The sequence below is a fragment of the Oncorhynchus tshawytscha genome, linkage group LG25 (genome assembly GCF_018296145.1).
Source record: "Oncorhynchus tshawytscha isolate Ot180627B linkage group LG25, Otsh_v2.0, whole genome shotgun sequence".
Lineage (NCBI taxonomy): Eukaryota > Metazoa > Chordata > Actinopteri > Salmoniformes > Salmonidae > Oncorhynchus > Oncorhynchus tshawytscha.
The window spans coordinates 13,572,588-13,595,922 of NC_056453.1; the positions used below are offsets into that span (position 1 = coordinate 13,572,588).

At 40.9% G+C, this 23,335-nt stretch overlaps 2 protein-coding genes across 3 annotated transcripts; both read left to right on the plus strand.

Moving 5' to 3' along the window:
* Positions 1 to 1,445: 1,445 nt before the first annotated feature.
* LOC112224255 (leucine-rich glioma-inactivated protein 1) lies at positions 1,446 to 14,073 on the plus strand. 2 transcript variants are annotated; one of them, XM_024387703.2, is made up of 8 exons: positions 1,447 to 1,964; positions 2,195 to 2,266; positions 2,913 to 2,984; positions 3,079 to 3,150; positions 7,587 to 7,658; positions 7,812 to 7,981; positions 12,308 to 12,472; positions 12,648 to 14,073. In XM_024387703.2, exons 1-8 carry the CDS (start codon positions 1,774 to 1,776, stop codon positions 13,466 to 13,468), a joined length of 1,635 nt encoding a protein of 544 aa, XP_024243471.1. In that variant the 5' UTR covers positions 1,447 to 1,773; the 3' UTR covers positions 13,469 to 14,073. The 2 variants fall into 2 exon arrangements, with proteins under 2 accessions (XP_042161889.1, XP_024243471.1); XM_042305955.1 differs by lacking the exons at positions 2,913 to 2,984; positions 3,079 to 3,150 and having other exon boundaries at positions 1,446 to 1,964.
* A 551-nt stretch (positions 14,074 to 14,624) lies between these two features.
* Positions 14,625 to 22,034, plus strand: LOC112224256 (solute carrier family 35 member G1). Its single transcript, XM_024387704.2, has 3 exons — positions 14,625 to 15,137; positions 19,330 to 19,501; positions 19,606 to 22,034. The coding sequence occupies exons 1-3, from the start codon at positions 14,843 to 14,845 to the stop codon at positions 20,396 to 20,398; spliced, it is 1,260 nt and encodes a 419-aa protein (XP_024243472.1). The 5' UTR covers positions 14,625 to 14,842; the 3' UTR covers positions 20,399 to 22,034.
* The last annotated feature ends 1,301 nt before the right edge of the window (positions 22,035 to 23,335 follow it).

Sequence of the window (23,335 nt, forward strand, 5' to 3'; positions counted from 1 at the left end):
CCTGTGGCCGTCGGCCTATTGTAATAACACCCGAGGATTTCTAGTAAGGGACCTTCCATTTGCCATATGGAGATCCTCATCAACCATAAGGGAAATGACACAAGTGCCCCTTATGTAGGGTATGGATGTCCCAAGGATGGTTAGGGTAAGGGTAGGGGCTAAAGTTAGTGTTTACATTAGGGATGTCCCACTGGCTGTTTCCACAGATCCTCCTAATGAATAGGAGCCGTTCCGCATGAAACATTCATGGATTTTGTGCGAGCATTAATAATAGCCTGCGTCCCGGTTGTGACTAGAAGGAGTACAGCTACGACTGGAAGTGTCTTTTCGTAGCTGGTTAGGAGAGTATTTTAGCTAACCCTTTACCTAACCTTAACCTAATTATCCTATCCTACTACATTTATTTTCCTAACCTGCTATGGTAACTGGGAACTCTCAGAAATACAAAGTCTAATCATGATGTCAGTGATCTTCGAGTCGGAATGTCGTAGAACTAGAACGAGGCCAGAGTTCCCGAGTTGGAATTCCAAGTTGGATGACTGTTCAAATCTATTTTTCCCAGTCAGAGCTTGTTTTTCCCCAAGTTCCCAGTTGTTTTGAACGCAGAAAAACCCATAAATCCTACCATTCATTTTTCCCATAGAGTTTTTTAGAAACACTTCAAATGTGTGTAACGTGTAGGCTTACCCTGGAGTGATGTTTTGATAACCGTGTAAATCTCTCTAGGACAAGGTGACTTATCAATATATTTGCCTGTATTTACCCCCCCCAAAAATGCTAATTAGCTGCTAATGTGGCTTTCATAAAGAATTACAAATGCCACGATGATCCGGAGAAGACTGAATCGAGGCAAAGGTAAGAATCTCTGTATTAATGATATCATGTTAGCTAAATGTAGTAATGAATAATTGGCTACATTGCTTTAAATGGACTGAACTGTGAAGTGTCTTGTGCAGGTTTTAAATTGACAATGACTGTTAGCAAAGGTGTCAGCTAGAGATGACGTGCAGTAGCTTGCAGGGATTTGTAGTCTTGTGTGAAGTGTACTTCGATGCTAATTAGCATTTTCAAATCTGAGTGTATATAGAGCCAATTATTTTGATAAGTCACATTGTCAGAGAAATGTACATGGTTATGAAAACGTTACGCCAGGGTTAGCCTATACGAAACACAGCCCTTGTTTTGTGTTTCTAAAGTCCCCTATGGAAAAAAAATGAATGGTGGAAAAACAATTGGAACCATTTTCCTGTTTGACAGCTACGTTTTATGGGTACTAGGACACCTCCACTGTGGGGCTCCATACCACCTAGTCATAAAATAAGCGCAGCTCTCTGAGCTCTCTCTCCAGGGACTGAGGCTTTCATCGTTTCTTATATATATGCACAAGCCAAATAGATGCTCAGTCAGAGCTTCATAATAAAACACAGAGCCAACCTAGTAACAAAAATATACAATATAAAATTGTGTAGCCTACATTGTGTACATTTTCACTTTTGGAATGACAACGTATTTTGGAGGATTTTAATCCGTCCAAGGATCGGTGACGTTTGCAGTATTTTCCCTGTCCTGCATTTACATACTGCGCCTTGCAGAACGAATCTTTTGGATGAGTGCCTGGTCATTGAGATACAAGCTGCATGCATCACTGCATAACTCGAAGCAAATACAGACATTCAAGATTTGACATTGAAACATTTTAAGTTTGGATATTTAATTGAGGTTCATGTTCAGAAATCTTCGACGGACTGGTTGTCACCAGAGAGCACCAAAAGGATGGGATATGGAAACAAAACCCTGAAAGAATGCACGGTCTTGCTTTGCGTCGCCACCATCCTGCTTTTAGCGGAGAGCAGAAGAGTGAAGCAACCTAGATGCCCCGCATCTTGTACGTGCACCAAAGATAATGCATTGTGTGAAAATATAAGATCGGTCCCTCACAGCTTTCCACCTGATGTCTTTTCCTTGTAAGTGCTTGGAATTAAATATTGTAAATTATTTAAATAATAATATTGGCAATGGCATTATGATGGGGATATCGTATGATCTCTCTTTTGTCGAGTATTAGGAACATGTTGAAATGAATAAATAACACCGCAAACCAAGCAGCTAATTTAAATAATGTACGGCTACAATCAAATTAAATGGTTGATATATTATCAATAACGTGAATATTTTCTACCATGTTTCTATTCAGATCTTTTCTCAAATCAGGATTCACCCAAATCACTGGAGGAAGCTTCTTACACTCTCCAGCGCTACATCTTCTGTGAGTTTTGACGTTACTAAACGATGTTTTATAATATACGTTAACATGATGGTCCATGTGCATTAACAAAGCACAGTTCTGCTCCCTCAGAGGAAGAGCAGGATTATGTAATAACACACTACATGAACTCAGTGGGGCGTAGGATATTGGCTGCTTAGCTGAAATAAAAACTGCCCAATGAAATGAAACCAAAAACTTTTCTCGGGAATACTGTTACTCCACTGCAGTAAATCGATTGTCTGAGGACCCACCCATATCTCACCATGATAGGCTACAGTGTGAAAACATTTCAGGAAAACATGCATTTGTGGCATGGTGGTTTCCCTCATGCCTAATGATGCAAAATGAGTCAAGAGTTTGTGGGCAATATGAATAATACTGAATAGGCTATGTTATGACAAGTTATGTTGGGACCACATATGTTATTGTTATAGGCTTGTGAAACAGAGTTGTTTTGGAAACGCAGAGTAAGAAAACATTACAAGTGTGAACAGAAGGATTAGGCTACATGAAAATGAAGTGGTTCACATTTTTTTCGCAGTGGGTTGCTTGGAAACTCAACCACAATGTGAAATATTTATATTCAAGTGTGAGTAAAAGCAAAAATGTCATAGAAATGATGGAATGTAAACTATTTTCTTAACAGCCTATTCACTGCCAACACATTTGACTCAATTGATGAGGATGCATTCCTAGGTCTACCGCATCTGGAGTACCTGTGAGTTGTACTTTCTCTATTGGATACGATCCTCAAATGCATCATATGATGATTCAATCTCAAAATATGTTATTAAATGTTAACTCATTCACAGGTTTATCGAAAACAACAAAATTGCAACAATATCACAATATGCATTCCGGGGCCTAAAAGCAGTTATACACCTGTAAGTATAAGAATGTCCTTTTTTTAAACTTGATTTACAATCCGAAATCATGGAAAATGTGCTAGAACAATGGACTTGTGTCATTTGCATATTGTGTTAACCATACTTGAACATTTTTCGAGTCACAAGCTAGTCTCAATGTCTGAGTCTCAAGTTGAGTCCCAAGTAGAACGAGTCGGGTCTCGAGTCAAGTCCAAGACGTGCATTCTTAGTCACACGTTTTTTATTAAGTCAAGTCTCAAATCAAGATTAAAAAAAAAAAAATCTATATATGCAATGACTTGTTCAAATACAAATATTTGTCAATTGAGGCTACCAGACAGACATTTTTCATTATTTTGTCAACAACACATTTTGATGATGTAATAATTCATTTTAACAACAAATTCCAAATGCAAGCTTCAAAAGTAAATGATGCATTTCAAGCTATATTGACTTACCAAAAGATCCGTAGGCCTATGCTAGTAATAGTTGCTTGACGCCACATTGCGGGTGAGATTGCAAAGTAAACAGTTAGCCTAATATTTTTGATCACCGAACAATTTTGGAGCTGCATATGACAATCCAACGCACCCGATCCTATAGTTTACAGCAAATCATAGGTTCTCAAACTTTTTGACCCGCAAGCTTTGAAACACTCATTTTTAGAGGTTGCGGATCAACGAGTTTGTGAACCTATGAACGAGCGAACATATTGCTGATTTGCGTCAAATTGTAGGGAGAGGATTGCCATACATTCAGTTCCAAATATTGTTTGGTGATCACGTACAAGCACGCGCACGCACACAGGTCGAACAAGCGCGCACAATCGCTGCGCGAATGTTGCCTGTCATTACAGCCGTAAACGGTGATGCATTTTTTAAAACGCAATATTCACAAATAAACGATGTTTTCCACCAGCATTTTGAGCTGAACGTCATTCATGTTTGCAATGTCACCGCCTACCTGTAGCCTATTGTCAGGAGAATTCTATACTCCTATTCATTTACCAATTCAATTATGTTATCCTCAGTCTGTTTTATCAGGATTTGTAAGATACTGATAGAAACGAAAACAGACCGAGGCCCAGTCTACCAAAGATACATGTTTATTCACGGGAACGTTCTGAAGTCAAGAATACAAATCAATTAATTTTATACTGACTTCTCATGCCCACACATACACACAAACCTACGTACACACAAACATACGCATACACATGTCCTGCTACGCACACACTGTCTGTCTCACTTCTCAGCCGACAGAGATAGTGACTTTGTCCTTGAGACGTACTCCCAGTTCTCTCCCAAATCTCTAGTCAGGTCGGCACCAAGCTCAAGACAGTCTGTGTTTGAAATACCATAAAGACATATTGTTTTGACCTAATTCTGACTATGACTACACATTTATTGATTATGATTTCATACATTATAATCAATTGCATACAATTATATGTTTCAGGTCGGAATATTCTAATCATTCAATTAACAGACAATTCTCACCTATCACCTATGCAGCGGAGGTTGAGGATCAGTTGGAAGGCATGGTCTGTCTGTAGCCTTTTTCTTCCTCATAAATATTGTGATTTATTTAATATGTTACATCTTCATCCTATAAGTATTGAAGGAAGTGCTAGGTTAGTTATCTTTAGACATATAACCAGTACCCACCACTGAGGTATATAATTCACCCAACCAAGGCCTATCATCTGAAATATGAAAATGAACAATTAAATCACCAGGTAGCCTATTGTTCTGGCAAAGATCCGTTGCAGATTGCTAAACTGTATTTTATATGGATAATATGAACACAGGCTACTCAGTTTTTTGACAAACAAAACCAGAGAAAATGAAACAAGCGCTTTATGGTCACTAATCGGGAAATGCGCCTTTGCTCGCCAATGCTGATGTCTGGTCATTGGTCAAACGTCTCTGGCTGCATGGAGAGTAAGTGTCCCACAAGATGAATGACAAAACATTACACAACCTGGCCAGATCATTTCAAGTCATCAGTCTCAAGGCAAAGTTGAGTTCCACGTCTTGAGTTTCCAAATCCAGTCTCAAGTCATCAAATTTGTGACTTCAGTCAAAGTCATGTGACTCTAGTCCGCACCTTTGTTGCTTTTCCCATGTTGCATAGCATTATCAAAACCATTGTTCACTGAGGCCTCCCCTAGTTACATTCAAATGTTAACCAAATGTACCTCAGTTGTATTATTGTGAAAACTGCATATGATGCAAATACTATTTCAGTGATGTTAAGCAAGGTTAGCCTCCCTCACTTCTGCCATATCAAGTTGCCAAAGGACACTGTGGTGGGTCTATGTAAACTTGGTGACCTCGCTGACTGGGAATACTTCCAGTTTTCATATCAGAATATTTGCTAATAGGGGAGACTGGGGATGGTTGTAACACTTTATTATATATACAAACTGCAAATGCATGGTGTTGTCTTAAATACAAGGAGTGAAGTGTTACAATCTACCCCATGATCTGGGTGCTTGGGGTGAATTGTAACAGATTGAAAAAGTTCATAAATCATGACATGCAACTAATTGTTGAACGCCTTCATTGAGACCATGAGAGCAACATTGCCATGTTTAACATTTTGTTTGGCAGAAATAATAATAAATATAAATAATAAAAATGTAATTTTTTGTAATATTTTAACTATGCATGTTATTTAACCCTCCACTAAATGGTCTTTCTCAACCAGACAACAACTAGGTTAAACTAAACACCTGAACATTTCTGGTGTGTGTGTGATTGTATGTTGAGCATTTAATCAGTCACAGTTGCGACTGTGGTACAGGCTTGGTGCCTCCATAATTCGCATTCCTAGCACTGCAACCAGACCTCCTCGGACTTGGAATTGTTAAAGTGCTCCATGCACTCCATGCAGAAGTTTTCCTCGATGAAGGAATCTGAATCTTCTGGTTCAATCTGCTTTATTTATTTTTTTTAAAATTCTGAAGCAGGACAGTTTTTGTTGTTGTTTGGTGTGGTTTGTTTTGGTTTGCTTCTTTCGATCTGTTTTTCTTTTAGGAAGAGCAACATTCGTTTTGCCTTCTGAGTGCTTGAATGGGTACATCAACTGGGTTGAAATCAGAAGAGTAATCAGGTATTTCCACCTGGCCTAGAGAGTTGGCCTGGAAGGCAGTTGGAAAGGTGGCCTGGAAGGCAGCTGGAGAGGTGGCCTGGAAGGCAGCTGGAAAGATGGCCTAGAAGGCAGCTGGAGAGGTGGCCTGGGCGGCAGCTGGAGAGGTGGCCTGGACGGCAGCTGGAGAGGTGGCCTGGAAGGCAGCTGGAGAGGTGGCCTGGGAGGCAGCTGGAGAGGTGGCATGGATAGCAGTGGGCACAGTGGGCATAAATCAGCTGCCCTTAAGAGATACTCTTGACAACTTCTGCTCCTGGTCGTCAACGAAGACCCTGTTTCCACTACGGTAGCCTACAAGCTCTCTCGACCCCTTCTCCAGTGGTTTCTTTCTCTCTTTGCAGAATCTGCACAGCATCACATGACATATGCCATACAACTTTGCAACTGATCTGATTGATTCCCACCGCTCTGTTACATCATTTTACGTTCTTTTCAAAGTGTGGAGAGGTACTCCCCTGTCTGTCTTTCTTTTCCATGATCTAGGCATGCTGAAAGTAAAAGACATGTACCAAAAACATCCAGTTTTAGTCGGGGTTAATTGTAACATGTTTACAACTAACCCTGACCCTTGCAGCCTTTAGCTAGCTTCCATTTTAGCTAAATGTTCAAACTTTACCATTGCTAACTTGCATCAAATATCTCTACACAGACTGGTTATAAACCTGATATAAGTTCGGTGAATTAAGCTACACTTTTATACAATCACAAAAACACATTCGGTCAAAATAATGACTTTCTTACCTCAAAATCAGATTTCTGTCAATAGAATTTGCAGTTTATCACAGTGACTAGCTTTTTCACATAAGGATTCAGGACTAAACTGAGCATGTGCACAGTGAATCATATGATTCTACCTCGCTCCTGATTGGAGGAATTGCAAGTGTTACAACTGTCCCGTGTCACCACCATCCCGTTTCCCCTACACTCCTTTGTATAGAAAAAAAAATACAAACATGAGTGGACATATAAGTTTGCCGAATCGTTATTCTAAGAATGTATCGCCTTTCACTATTTTCAGTAGATTGTCTGAGTGTACTGTGTACTCTTGACAATCAAATTATAACCAAGAACAATATGTCCTGGGGTGCAAAACAAAACATGATATCTGCTCTGTAACCTCTCCTCCTTACTCATTCTGGACCGAAGTGACCGTCAGGGCCCACCCAGTGACAGGGGGAAACATAATGCTGAGTTCCAAGAACAACTCTTTTTGGAAGTCAGACACAATGTATTGTGTTGATTCAGGACATACTGTATTTTGTGGTCTAAAACACAATGTTTTCCTTTCTTTTTTTTATCAGGAGCCTGGCCTATAATAACCTGAGTACATTACCCAAAGATGTTTTCAAGGGCATGGATGCTTTGGTGAAAGTGTGAGTATTTTTTCTTTTCTTCACATAACCAGCCGCTTAATCTGCAACATCGCCATCTAAAGTGCACTTATGTAAAACAAAAAAAAGTGTTTTATTTTCATTTAAAATATTCAGGTTTTGATTTATGCATACTGTGTTAACCTGTTTTACCAGGGATCTGAAAGGGAACAACCTGGAATGTGACTGCAAACTAAAGTGGCTGGTGGAGTGGATGCATACCACCAATGCGATGGTTGATCAGATCCTCTGCAGTGGGCCCCCGCTTTTTCAAGGGAAACTGATCAATGACCTTGTGCCCGGGTCTTTTGACTGCATAACTGCAGGTGATTGGTGCAATTATTTAAAATAAAATAAAATGTTATTTGTCACATGCGCCGAATACAACAGTGAAATGCTTACTTACAAGCCCTTAACCAACAATGCAGTTAAGAAAAATACATGTTATTAAGGAAAAAAATAGATGAGTAAAAAATAAGAAATAAAAGTAACAAATAATTAAAGAGCAGCAGTAAAATAACAATAGCGAGGCGATATACAGGGGGTACCGGTACAGAGTCAATGTGCTCGGGCACAGGTTAGTCGAGGTAATTGAGGTAATATGTACATGTAGGAAGAGTTAAAGTGACTATGCAGTGCACATCTTGCAATGTTAATCTCCTTAACCACTGCTGCTTCATGCTATTCAGCAGTGGCCATTACACAATAGACTCAAAGACTGTAAATTAATTACAAGTTAGGATAAAGTGAAAATGATAACACTAATACTGTAGAGTATGTACCTAGAGTAGCCTACAGAACACTAAAAACAGTCACCAAGGAAGAATGCCAGTAATGTTGCCTTCTCTGGTAGTGATGGTAATCCTTATCAACTTCGACTTCAAGTCATCTGCCCTGGGCTCTTTGTGTACCTCTGACCCAATCTTCGGGCTACCCAAGAGGAAATGCAGGCGAAAAAGAGAAGAGCGGGCATCCTGGTGGGACTAAGGCGAAGGGAAAACCGGCCACCACTTCCCTGTATTCTATTGGCCACTTGATAATAAGATGGAAGACTGATCGCAGCTTTGCTGTCAACGGGACTCTCGTAACTGCAATATTCTGTTTTCCTGAAACATGGCTTTCAGACCCCCCGCAGCTATCCAACTCGGTGGATTCTCCATTCACTGAGCGTACAGGACATTGGATTCAGGGAAATCAATAGGGGAGGGGTATGTCTCTTCATCACCAACAATGTATTGTTCAGCCGTCTTGGAATTTCCACGATGGTGAAATGCAGACCCTCCTACCTCTCGAGAGTGTTGATGTATATATTCCATCACAGGCCCTACTACAACAACAAGCTGGCACTTAACAAACTGTACGAGGCTGCTTTTCTTGTTGCCAGTAATTTTATTTCCGTGTCACTAAGACACTTGATTCCCAACTTCTATGAACACGTCTCCTTTGCCACTAAGGGCGATAAAGTCCTAGACCACTGTTACCCAACCCACATGCAAGCATACAAGGCCCACCATAATCCCCCCTTAGGCAAATCAGATCATGACTCATGCTTCCTGTTTACAAACAGAAGCCCAAACAGGAAGTACCCATGACGCGTTCCGTGGACATTTGTTTACAATGACGGTAGATAAATGATACCCAAAGCGGAAGCTATACTGCAGGACTGCTTTCCTAGCTCTGACTGGAATATGTTCTGGGACTGCACCGATAGCATCAACGAGCTGGCAACCACAGTCACCGGCATCATCAGGAAACGCATTGCAGACGCTTTCCCCACAGTGAAGGTTTGCTGCTTCCCCAATCAAAAGCCCTGGATTAACACTGAGGTAAGTGCTAAAATAAAGGACAGAAATATTGCACACACAGGGCTACCACAGCCAACCCCGGCACTATGGCTGACACGAACACGTACAAGAAGTTCCGCTGCAACCTCCTTAAAGCCATCAAACAGACAAAAGGACAATATGGGAATCCTATTACACCGGCTCTGACACTCGACGTTTGTGGCAGGGGCTACAGTCCATTTCGGATTACAAAGGAAGGCCTAGCCGTGATCTGCCCAACGATGCCTCTCTACCAGACGAACTCAATGCATTTTATGCACGCTTCGATAAAAGCAACACCAAACTGTGCATGAGGGCCCCCGCCATTTCATTGGACTGGGTGATCTTGCTCTGAGGCCGACGTGAGTAAAGCTTTTAATCTGTTCAATACTCGCAAGGCCACGGGGCCAGACGGTTCTCATAACGTCTGGCATCTTCACAGTCATTTTCAACCTCTCCTGGTCCCAGTCTGTAATCCCCACGTCTCAAGCTGACCACCATCATTCCTGTTCCCAAGAACTCAAAGGCTACCTGTCACAATGACTATGGCCCTGTAGCACTCACATCTGTAATCATAAAATGCTTTGAAAGGCTGGTCATGGCACACATCAACTCCATCATCCCAGACACCTTAGTCCAGGTGTCTCCAAAAGGTAGATCGCAAGCTACCAGTGGCTCGTAGCCCACCTACAGTGCATTCGTAATGTATTCAGACCGCTTGACTTTTCCCAAATTTTGTTACGTTTCAGCCTTATTCAAAAAATTATTAAATGATTTATGTTTATCTTCAATCTACACAAAAACAGGTTTTTCTACATTTTTGCATTATTTACTAAAAATAAAAAACAGAAATACATTATTTACATAAGTATTCAGACCCTTTGCTATGAGACTCAAAATTGTGCATCCCGTTTCCATTGAGCATCCTTGTGATGTTTCTACAACTTGATAGAGGAGTCCATCTGTAGTAAATTAAATTGATTTGATATGATTTGGAAAGGCACACACATGTCTATATAAGGTCCAACAGTTGACAGTGGATGTCAGAGCAAAAACCAAGTCCACAGGTTGAAGGAATTGTCCGTAGAGCTCCGAGACAGGATTGTGTCGAGGCACAGATCTGGTGAAGGGTACCAAAAAATGTCAGCAGCATTGAAGGTCCACAAGAACACAGTGGCCTCCATGATTCTCAAATGGAAGAATTTTAGAACCACTAATACTCTTCCTAGAGCTGACCGCCCTTGCCAAACTGAGCAATAGGGGGAGAAGGGCCTTGGTCAGAGAGGTCACCAAGAACCCGATGGTCACTCGGACAGTGGTCCAGAATTCCTCTGTAGATATGGGAGAACCTTCCAGAAAGACAAACATCTCTGCAGCACTCCACCAATCAGGCCTTTATGATAGAGCGGCCAGACGGAAGCCACTCCTCAGTTAAAGGTACATGACAGCCCACCTGGAGTTTGCCAAAAGGCACCTAAAGGACTCTTAGACCATGAGAAACTCTGGTCTGATGAAACCAAGATGGAACTCTTTGACCTGAATGCCAAGCTTCACGTCTGGAGGAAACCTTGCACCGTTCCTACGGTGAAGCATGGCGGTGGCAGCATCATGCTTGGGGATGTTTTTCAGTGGCAGAGACTTGGAGACTAGTCAGGATCGAGGGAAAGATGAACGAAGCAAAGTACAGAGAGATCCTTGATGAAAACCTGCTCCAGAGCGCTCAGGACCTCAGACTGGGGAGAAGGTTCACCTTCCAACAGGACAATGACCAGCCAAGACAACACAGCAGTGGCTTCAGGACAAGTCTCTGAATGTTCTTGAGTGGTCCAGCCAGAGCCCGGACTTGAACCCGATCGAACATCTCTGGAGAGACCTGAAAATAGCTGTGCAGCGACGCTCCCCATCTAACCTGACAGAGCTTGAGAGGATCTGCAGAGAAGAATGGAAGAAACTCCCAAAATACAGGTGTGCCAAGCTTGTAGCGTCATACCCAAGAAGACTCGAGGCTGTAAACACTGCCAAAACATTTAAAAAAATATTGTGTATTTATTCCTCGTGTTATTATTTATTATTATTCTTTTATTTCTCTCTGCATTGTTGGGAAGGGCTCGTAAGTAAGCATTTCACTGTTAGTTTATGAAGCATGTGACAAATTCGATTTTATGCTTAGTCTAATACAGTGAAAACAAACTTAAAGATACCAAAAATGTTTTAGTCCAATCAACGTTGCTAAATAACATGTGGCCGTCCATGGTATTGATTTCTGCTTGTGTGTGTGTGTGTGCACCGTGCGAGCAAGAAGAAAAAACATGTTGACTCACCCTACTTGTACATTAGATGAATGTCCAGGGCTGACTCTAGCCTTTTGGGTACCCCCTCCCAAGAGCGATTTCCTTCCTCTCCGGCAATGGAGTTAGGAAGGACTCCTGTATCTTTGTAGTGACTGGGTGTACTGATACACCATCCAAAGTGTAATTAAGAACTTCACCATGCTCAAAGGGGTATTCAATTTTTCTTCCACTTTGACATTAGAGTATTTTGAGTGGACAAGAAAATGACAATTTAATCCATTTTAGTCTCACTTTGTAACACAAAAAAAATGTGGAAACAGTCACGGGGTGTGAACACATTCTGAAGGCACTGTACTTGCATTCTTGTGTTCAACTTACATCATACTTCTTGTTTTTTTATTCCATTTTCTATGATCTACATTAGTATTGCTTCATTTTTGGGAAATAGCTCTCAAGTAAGAATTTCACTGTACTGTCTTACACCGGTTTTGCACTTGGCGAATAAACATTGAAACATTACATCTGTTTTGTATTGCAGAGTTTGCCTCTTATCAGCCACTGATGTTTGAGTCCATTTCAGTGGAGTCCTTTACCTTTGGTATGGATACGTTTGTTGTGTTTGCTCAGCCCTTTACTGGAACATGCAGCTTCCTGGAATGGGATCACGTTGAAACTGTTTTCAGAACCTATGACAGCATTCAAAGTGAGCAATGTTTATTTTATATCACTAGATGTCGAAATGATATGCCATGAATACAGTGTCGTACTATATCTTGTGCATCCTAAAATGTATAGTGTATATGTATTTAGTGTTTCTCGCAAATGTTGATTTCATGTTCCTATGTTCTAATACTTTGTTTTTGGTCCTTGTTTTACAGGTACATCCACTGTGGTATGCAAACCCATGGTGATTGATAATCAGCTGTTCATCTTCGTAGCCCAGCTCTTTGGTGGCTCTCACATTTACAAGCGGGACATTTCAGCCAACAAATTCATCAAAATCCAGGATATTGACATCCTAAAAATCAGGAAACCTAATGACATTGAGACTTTCCTCATAGACGGTGAGTCCTTCTTCGTGATCGCCGACAGCTCCAAGGCCGGTTATACCACAGTGTACAAGTGGAACGGCTATGGGTTCTACTCTCACCAGTCCCTCCATATCTGGTACCGTGACACAGATGTGGAGTACCTTGAGATCTCTGGAAAGCCCCATCTGATCCTAGCCAGCAGTTCCCAGAGGCCTGTCATCTACCAGTGGAGCAAGAGTCTGAAGCAGTTCGACAGGCGCACTGATATCCCCGAAATGGAGGACGTGTATGCGGTCAAGCACTTCAAGGTGAAGAGTGATCTTTTCATCTGCCTGACGCGTTTTATTGGGGACTCCAAGGTGATGAGGTGGGACGGCGCCATGTTCAAAGAGGTACAGACAATGCCTTCGCGGGGCTCCATGGTCTTCCAGCCAGTCTCCATCGGCAACTGGCAGTACGCCATCCTCGGCAGCGACTACTCCCTGACGCAGGTCTATCAGTGGGATTTGAAGAGGGGCCAATTTGTTCACTTCCAGGACCTGAACATCCAGGCACCAAGGGCATTCTCTGTGGTGTCCATTGACAACAGAGAGTTTCTGCTGGCCTCCAGCTTTAGAGGGAAAACTCAGATATACGAGCACATAATGATTGACCTGAGTAATAATTAATTAATGAAAACAATTAAGGAGTGTGTAGTTGATAAATGCAGTATCACTGAACACTGGAGGGGATGACTATACTGTAGGGCTATATGCATGATATAGTCCACTAATAAGAATTCCTGATGAATGCCTTGCTAGAAACATCTACTGTATCCCTTTCTTTCACAGCACTCTCCTCTTTTCTTCCTCGTAGACAAAGCAATTATTGACTGACTGCAACTAAGCCCTACACTACGACAATAGCTGTGCTTTAGGTAAAGAAAATAACAAGAATACATTCAAATGTAACTCAAATGTTAAATTGAACATTTAATTGACGAACAATTTGCCAAATAAAATGTTTACGTTTTTATAATGAACCAATTAATTTATACGATACCGCATTTTGTATGTAGAGGGGACCACTCCAATCATGTTATATCTTTCATATGGAGCTAGTTTTAGATTTTGAAATTACATTTTGAATTTAACCTAATGTAGGCCAAGATATATAACTGCAATACTACAAAAAACATGTGTATTCTAATCTGTAGTAAAAGTGTCTTGTTTTTAATTTAGCTGTATTTTATGTATAGTAGGCTAGTAATAAACACATTTCATAAAACCATAAATGCGTTATCTTCATGTCCTTGTTTAATAAAACATCACAATTGCATTAGCCTACACTAGTGGCGGCTGGTGGGAGGAGCTATAGGAGCCATCCTCCATTGTAATGGCTGGAATGGAATAAATGGTACAGTATCAAACGTATGGAAACTGTGTTTGACCCTGTTCCAAAAACTCCATTCCAACCATTACAATGTGCCCATCCTCCTATAGGTCCTCCCACCAGCCTCCACAGGCCTACACATATTCAAATCTTGATCATTCTATAACAAGAACAGCACTTTAGTTTAGTACCCCAATAATGTCCACTATTCTTTCATATTTTTTTAATAAGGTGAAGGTTGAACCGTTTTTTGAACTAGACCTGAATTTAGGGTAACGTGTTGGTTGGCCAACTGGCTTGCCCCTTACCGGTATGTCATTTGCTTGAGCGCGGCTAGAAGGGATCTATCTTTTGACAAATTAACGTCAAAAGTTTTTTTTTGTGTGCATTTTAACTACCCCTAACTCTTTTCCTACCCCAAAACGAATTCTCCTAACCTGCTACCAAAAGTCAAATCTGAGGTTAATTTGACAAACGCTGGATCCTTTCTAGCCATGACCCCGGAGAGCTGCCCACTGGAGCTGTCCCCCGTGGTTAAAGTAACTATTGCATGGTACTACAGTGGCCACTAAGGTTACATATTAAACCGGTCTGACAACTCACTCACCCTCAGACATAAAGGGTGTAAAATACATCCAAGGCATGCTCACCTGTTGCAGTTGCATTTTACAATGGGGGATTTGAAGGACAGTAATAGTATAGACGACAGAGTTCTATCGGCCATTCCCCTTAGACAGGGGGACATTAAAGTTGTATTTCACAAAGTTGGCGATGACGACGACGATGAACACACTACTGAGAGGATTAATTTACAAAGTAACAGTCATGACGAGCGGGGTAATGAAGAGGCAAGGACTAGAACAGTGGAAAGCAGTGCGAAGCAAAGATTATGTCCTCCCTTGTGGTGTAGAATTGGCGGCGGCGGGGATCCCATCTCAACGGAACCAGGAGACACAGTTGCCAAAGGTAGCCTTCAAGCTAAAACTAGAGATCATTTATATAATTTAGCTAGCTATATTTAGAGGTCTACCAACGTAACCACTTGAACACACTTGTTTGCGGTTTATTAACACAGTCCATTTCATGACTGGATCTGCTTCCATCTAGGCAAAGTTGTATGACCTTTTGAGGTAGATGGGAATGAGAAATTATAACCAGCGGAGTAGCCAATGACGACCTCCGTAGCAGCACGTTATGTAACGGACCTAATCGTGGTTCTCTAATTACTATACTGGTAATAAACATTGCCTCACAAACTCTTTCAGATTAAACTAGCTAATAGCCTACGTTGCATCATTGTGGCCGCTTCACCCCCACTTTAATCTGTCGGATTATGAATTATTGAATGGTAATCCGTTTAAACATTTCCCACCAGGATTAATTATATTATGTAGCTCAAACCTCTAGGATGGTGGGCATTTATTTAAAAACATGTAACATGAGTTTCTCCCTTATAATTTAATAGGCAGGGAGGGGTCTCCAACCTTGTCTATCATTTTTTATAACCTTTTCTACTTAAAAAATGTGTAGTAGCTACTTATTTATATTTTTATATATAGCTTTCAAATAGGAACATTCTTGTCTTCTTCTCTACCCTGCAACTCTTTCCCTCTTCCCCGGTAACAAGAGGTTGCTCTGTTATACCTGGTAAGATACACTAAGTGTACAAAACATTAAGAACAACTGCTTTTTCCATGACAGACAGACCAGGTCAATCCAGGTGAAAGCTATGATCCCTTATTAATGTCACTTGTTAAATCCACTTCAAGCTGTGTAGATGAAGGGGAGGAGACAGGTTAAAGCAGAATTTTTAAGCCTTGAGAGAACAGAGAATGTGTGCCTTTCAGAGGGCGAATGCCATTCACTGAATGGGAAAGACAAAAGATTGAAGTGCCTTTGAACGGGGTATGATAAGTAGGTGCCAGGCACACCGGTTTGAGTGTGTCAAGAACTGTAATGCTGCTGGGTTTTTCACGCTCAACAGTTACCCGTGTGTATCAAGAATGGTCCACTACCCAATGGACATCCAGCCAATTTGACAACTGTGGGAAGCATTGGAGTCAACATGGGCCAGCATTCCTGTGGAACGCTTTCGACACCTTGTAGAGTCCATTCCCCAGCCAATTTAAGCTGTTCTGAGGGCAATGTTTTGTACACTCAGTGTAATGGCTAATAAACGGCATTTGGAATGACAGGCCTCATAAAATAATCTTCTGTGTTTTCCCAAATTCTGTTTTCAGTAAAAAATCCTGGTATGGGACTTTTCTGTTTTTTTACTCTCATATTACACTTATTCATAGAGAAACGACAAAAATTGATGTGCGTTAGAGACCTCTCTAACACCCAGGAAGCTCTCCCATTCACCAGCTCTGCAAGTGTTATAATATCAAAATACATTCTGTACTCAACAAATATGTTTCACTGATCAACTATCTTCCTTTACTCCCGTTACGGCCAGTACAGTGCCTTCAGAATGTATTCATACCCCTTGACTTATTACATATTTTGTTGTGTTACAGTCTGAATTCAAAATGTTCTCACCCATCTATACACAATACCCCATAATGACTAAATGAAAACATGTTTTTAGACATTTTTGCAAAATGTATTGAAAATGAAATACAGAAATCTCATTCACAAGTATTCACACCCCTGAGTCAATACTTTGTAGAAGCACCTTTGGCAGTGATTACAGCTTTGAGTCTTTCTGGTTACGTCTGTAAGAGCTTTCCACACCAGGATTGTGAAACAATTTCCCATTATTCTTTTCGAAATTCTTCAAGCTTTGTCAAATTGGTTGTTGATGATTGCTAGACAACCATTTTCAGGTCAAGTAGATTTAATCAAAACTGAAACTCATCTACTCCGGAACATTCACTGTCTTGTGTTTTAGGTTATTGTCCTGCTGAAAGGTGAATTCATCTCCCAGTGTCTGGTGGAAAGCAGAAAAACAGGTTTTCCTCTAGGATTTTGCCTGTGCTTAGTTCCATTACATTTATTTTCTATCCTGAAAAACTCTGCACTCCTTAACAATTACAAGCATACCCATAACATGATGCAGCCACCACTATGCTTGGAAATATGGAGGTTGGTACTCAGTAATGTGTTTGTTGGATTTGCCCCAAACATAATACTTTGTATTCAGGTGAAGTGAATAACTTGCCACATTTTTTGCAATATTACTTTAGAGCCTTGTTTCAGTCAGGGTGCATGTTTTGGAATATTTGTATTCTGTACAAGCTTCCTTCTTTTCACTCTGTCAATTAAGTTAGAATTGTGGAGTAACTACAATGTTGTTGATTAATCCTCCATTTTTTCTATCAGAGCCATTCAACTCTGTAACTGTTTAAAGTCACAATTGGCATCATGGTGAAATCCCTGAGAGGTTTCCTTAACTGAGTTAAGATGGACGCCTGTATCTTTGTCGTGTACACCATCCAAAGTGTAATGAATAACTTCACCATGCTCAAAGGGGTATTCACTGTCTGCTTTTTTATTTTTAGCCATCTACCAATAGGTGCCTTTCTTTGCAAGGCATTGGAAATCCTCAGTGTTTTTATTTTATTTGTTTATTTAACCAGGCAAGTCTGATAAGAACAAATTCTTATTTACAATGGCGGCATACACCGTCCAAACCAGGACGATGCTAGGCCAATTGTATGGGACTCCCAATCACGGACAGTTTTGATACAGCCAGGATTCAAACACTGAGATGCCTTAGTCACTAGTGCGTGATGGCACAAGAACATCCCGGCCAAACCCTCCCCTAACCCGGACGACGCTGGGCCAATTGTGCACCGCTCCATGGGTCTCCCGGTCAGCTACGACAGAGCCTGGACTCAAACCAGCATCTCTAGTGGCACAACTAGCACTGCGATGCAGTGCCTTAGACCACTGCACCACTTAGTAGGCCTCAAAACATATTAATTTAATACATGTTAAATTCAGGCTGGAACAAAACAAAATGTGGAAAAAGTCAAGGGGTGTGAATCATTTCTGAAGGCACTGTATGTATGTACTTCCAAAAAAGGTCTAAATAAAAATGTACAAGTAACTGGGAAAAAAAATGCATATGTAATTCACATATTTCTGCCACGCACACGTCGGAGGTCTACAACAGCTCAATACAATGGTGGTGCCGAAGAGGCATTTTTTTCTGTTGCTTGTACATTTATAATTATACCTTTTTTGGATGTCCATACTGGCCGTAATGGGAGTAAATGAGATAGTCCATATTTGGTGAGTAACGAACGTTTTTTATAACGCTTGCAGAGCTGGTGAATGGGAGTTTGAATCTGAGCTTCCTGGGCGTTAGAGAGGTCTCTCAGACAGAGATACTGGGCCAACTGACCTGGTTACATACAAATAGCCAGCTATACAGCCTAGCTAGACGTGCACACCAAACAGACAGAGGAAATATTGCTGGAATTTAATTGGCAGACTGTGTTACGTTTGACTTTTAAAGACAAAAGTGCCTAACCAGGGATATTGTCAATGTGACTTTGATTGGATAGTAGCCGGGAGCTTTATGTTTATGACAGATGGAACACATGAAAAAATGAATGTACTTTCAGAATAGATTGGCCGAGCTATTGATACAGTAGGTGTGCTGCGAGCTACTGGTAGCTTGCAATCCACCTGTTGGAGACCCCTGATTTAAAGTATGATTACAAAATGGGAAAGAATGAGCACCTGCAGTGCCCACAGGGTGTTAATCAAACTCACAAGGAAGTCTAACAATGGTGTTGTCTGTTCTCAGATGAGTAATGCTCTTCTGCGTCCTTCCACACTGTTTTCCATATATCTAGTCAGTACAGGCTAAAATGGCCCCTTCTTATACTTCCTGTTCAATTTGAGTCTCACTCCATTTAGTAGGTACAGTGTGTGACAGGCCAACTCCCAGGTAGATAGATATATCTAATAATATTCAACACCTCAAATCACCGTGCAGCTTTCAATTTGTCAAGAAGCTGCCAGTAACTAAGCTTTAACAGGGATTCTTTTCAACGAAGTGGCATTTGATATCACATTTGAGTACTGTACCTCTTCCCCATCTCAGACAAACAACCATTAAATTACTTCCCTCTTAGTGGGTTAATGTTCAGTTCCATTCAAGCTATTTTAACCAGTTCATGTGTCCTTCTCCCTCTGTCCTCAGAGAATAAACATTGTCCAGGACTGGGCCTGTTTTATGGCCTGCTGGCAACAGTATTCTTCTCCATTATAGCTCTTCTGGTGAAGACAATAGATGGAGTCCATGCTCTAGAAATCAGTGCCATTCGTTGCTTCTTCCAGATGCTGTTTGTGATGCCTATGCTTATCTATTACAAGTAAGTTATTACATAACTGTACTTATACTATATTGGACCACTTGACCCCTTGAACCTTGATAATCCCATACAAATATTTAACCTATCAATTTTCTGTTTTTCAGGACTGGCTTCCTTGGACCAAGAGACAAGCGGATCTATTTGGTGATGAGAGGGTTCTTGGGTTCCAACGCCATGATCCTATTGTTCTATGCAGTACAGCAGATGCCCCTGGCTGATGCAACAGTCATCATGTTCAGCAACCCAGTGTTCACCGCCTTGTTAGCCTGGATCTTCCTCAAAGAGAAATGCACAATCTGGGACTGTGTCTTCACTGTCTTCACACTGGCTGGTGTCATAATGATAGCCAGGCCTCCCTTCATATTTGGTGCTCGTAGAGAGGGAATAGAGGGAGACTACACCAATCATCTCAAGGGGACTATTGCAGCCTTTGGTGGAGCGTTAGGAGCAGCCTGCACTTTAGTTATACTCAGGAAAATGGGCAAAAGCGTCCACTACTATCTGTCTGTATGGTACTATGCGGTCATTGGTTTCATTGAGTGTGTCATCACTTTGTTTATACTTGGTGAATGGACCATTCCATTCTGTGGGAGAGACAGGTGGATCCTTATGCTTATAGCAATCCTGGGTATTGCTGGCCAAACGTTCCTCACCAAAGCACTTCAGATTGAGAAGGCCGGCCCTGTGGCCTTGATGAGGACCGTTGACGTGGTCCTGGCCTTTATTTTCCAGTTCTTTTTTTTCAACCGTAAGCCCACCATGTGGAGTCTCGGTGGGGCATGTTGTGTGGTCGTCAGTACCTGTGGTGTGGCTCTAAGGAAGTGGTACAGCAACACACACCCAAGAAAGAGCCGCGAACCACGCATCAGACAAATATTTGATTCCAGGAATAAATGAAAGGTTATCAATTAATATGTTCATGTTCAGCAGTCAAGAGTGTTATGTAAACCAAAGAAGCAATATTACATCCAAATGTTACAGTGAGGTTTTGAGCACAAAACTGGAAATGTTTTAGTATTTACATCAACACACTTAGAAAAGAGGGTTCTTTGGTAAGGGTGATGGTTCTATGTGGAACCATAAGGACTCAAAATAACCATTTGAGCTCTTCAATGGTTCTTTGCCGTTCAGAAAACGGTGCTTTAATCTTTTAATGATAATTCAAATGTAGGGGAGGTGGCTCATTCTAATATTTTGGGGCGTGGTTTTCTCACAGCTTTTTTTGTGCAGCCGAGAGTGAGTGTCATTCCAGTTGACATAATCTGTTGTATTATGTCACTGCATGTTAAATATGACTGGCCAGTAATAAATAGTGTCTTGTGAGAGACTTATGTAAGGCCTCGTGTCAACGGTTGACTAAATCTCAATTATCTCCTCAGGGACCACCCAGCCGGTCCAGAGCTAGCACACCTGATTTAACTTGTAAATTAACACAATATTAACACCCATGTCATTTTAAAGGTAATATAATATGGCTAACCCTCTTTATAGCACCATAAAGGTTCCATTTAGAACCTCATGAACATGGTTCTTTATAGAACCTTCAAAAAGGATTCCACTATGGTTACAAGACAAATTACCCTTATTTGGCAGTGGCACTATATACGGTGCCTTCAGAAAGTATTCATACCCCTTGACTTATTGCACAATTTGTTGTGTTACAGCCTGAATTCAAAATCGAAACCCCATAATGACAAAGTGAAAACATGTTTTTAGAAATATAAGCAAATTGATTGAAAATAAAATACAGAAATAATTAATTTAACATAAGTATTTACACTCCTTTGCTATAACACTCCAAATTGAGCTAAGGTGCATCCTATTTCCTTTGATCATCCTTTAGATGTCACTACAACTTGCATGTCTGAGCAGAAACTATACCAAGAAGTCAAAGGAACTGTCCATAGATCTCTGAGATATAAAGAAAAATATGGAACTACCCAGACTCTGCCTAGAGCTGTCCGTCTGACCAAACTGAGCAAACAGGCAAGAAGGACCTTGGTAAGGCAGATGACCAAGAACCCAATGACCACTCTGATAGAACTACAGTTCCTTGGCTGAGATGTGAGAACCTGCCAGAAGGACAACCGTGTCTACAGCACTTCACAAATCTGGGCTTTATGGGAGTGTGGCCAGACTGAAGCCACTCCTGAGAAAAAGGCACAACAGCACACCTGGAGTTTGCCAAAAAGGCAAGTGAAATACAAAAATATTCTGTGGTCTGATGAGACAAAAATTTGAGTCTTTGGCCTAAATGTAAAGCCTGGAAGTCTGGAAAAAACAGCAATAACTCATCACACATTGAACACCATCCCTACCGTGGAGCATGGTGGTAGCAGCATGCTATGGGGATGCTTTTCAGCGGCTGTGACTGGGAGACTGGTAAGGATAGGGAGAACAATGAATGGAGCCAAATACAGGCAACTCCTTGAGAACCTGCTTCAGAGTGCAAACAACAGACTGGGGCAAAAATGTACATTCCAACAGGACAAATGACCCCAAGCATACAGCAAAAGCAATGCTGAAATGGCTTCAGAACAAGAATCTGAAAGTCCTTGAGGCCCCCAGCTAAAGCCCAGACTTGAATCCCATTGAAAATGTGTGGAAAGACTTGAAGATTGCTGTTCACCGCCACTCTCCATCTAACAGAGCTTGAGAAAATCTGCAAGGAAGAATGGGAGAAAATCCCCAAATATAGATGAGTATGTCTGTATCAGCTTTGCACAAGACGACTCAAGGCTGTAATCATCACCAAAGGTGCTTCTACAAAGTATTGACTCTGGGGTGTGAATACTTATGTGAATTAGATATGTCTTTATTTCACTTTCAATACATTTGCAAAAGTTCTAAAAACACGTTTTCACTATTGTGTGTAGATGGGTGAGAAAAAATATACATTTAATTCATTTTGAATTCAGACTCAAACACAACAAAATGTGGAATAAGTCAATGAGTATCAATACTTTCTGAAGGCACTGTAGAACCATTTTTGCACGTGTACCGAGTGTCACGGTTTTCTTCCTGGGAAGGAGAGGCGGACCAAAACGCAGCGTGGTTATAGTTCATGGTTCTTTAATAAGAAAACTCAAACATGAACAAACTACAAAACAATAAACGTGAAAACCGAAACAGCCCTATCTGGTGCAGTAAACACAAAGACAGGAAACAATCACCCACAAAATACCCAAAGAATATGGCTGCCTAAATATGGTTCCCAATCAGAGACAACAATAAACACCTGCCTCTGATTGAGAACCAATCTAGGCAACCATAGACTTACCTAGACACCTAAACTGAACACAACCCCATAAATCTACAAAAACTCCTAGACGAGACAAAACACATAAATCACCCATATCACACCCTGGCCTAACCAAAATAATAAAGAAAACAAAGAAAGCTAAGGCCAGGGCGTGACACTGAGGTTAATCAGCTAAGCTTATATTAGCATATATTTCTATTTAAAATGGGCTGATGTCCTTTATTTTAATACACTACTGGTCAGAATAGTTTTTTTGTGGAAATGTTAAGTGTGACATTATTTTTTACAAAATGCAAAGATTTTTAAAAGATTTGCTTTGTGCAATGTGTCACAGCTAGCAATTATATTTTGTTGACCCATAGACAGATGACTTTGTGCATCTCATATTTATGCTGCCTACAGTAGTTAAATAGTATAATATGATGGAAACTTGACATTTACAGTACAAATAGCTTTATGACAGTATACCACAGAAAACAACTTGTTGTGCCTTCCTTTTGAAATGTGTACTACTAATTTAGAACTATTCACTTGACTTTGCACATTTCTGTTACATACCGTGTCAGTTGTGA

What these genes read in the sequence shown, in the direction of transcription:
- LOC112224255 (XM_024387703.2), top strand. Translation starts at nt 1,774, where the DNA reads ATGGGATATGGAAACAAAACCCTGAAAGAATGCACGGTCTTGCTTTGC. An exon ending in TCTCCAGCGCTACATCTTCT is followed by an intron (nt 2,267 to 2,912) that starts GTGAGTTTTGAC and finishes TTTTCTTAACAG; the next exon opens with CCTATTCACTGCCAACACAT. An exon ending in CTAAAAGCAGTTATACACCT is followed by an intron (nt 3,151 to 7,586) that starts GTAAGTATAAGA and finishes TTTTTTTATCAG; the next exon opens with GAGCCTGGCCTATAATAACC.
- LOC112224256 (XM_024387704.2), top strand. Translation starts at nt 14,843, where the DNA reads ATGGGGGATTTGAAGGACAGTAATAGTATAGACGACAGAGTTCTATCG. An exon ending in AGGAGACACAGTTGCCAAAG is followed by an intron (nt 15,138 to 19,329) that starts GTAGCCTTCAAG and finishes CTCTGTCCTCAG; the next exon opens with AGAATAAACATTGTCCAGGA. An exon ending in CCTATGCTTATCTATTACAA is followed by an intron (nt 19,502 to 19,605) that starts GTAAGTTATTAC and finishes TCTGTTTTTCAG; the next exon opens with GACTGGCTTCCTTGGACCAA.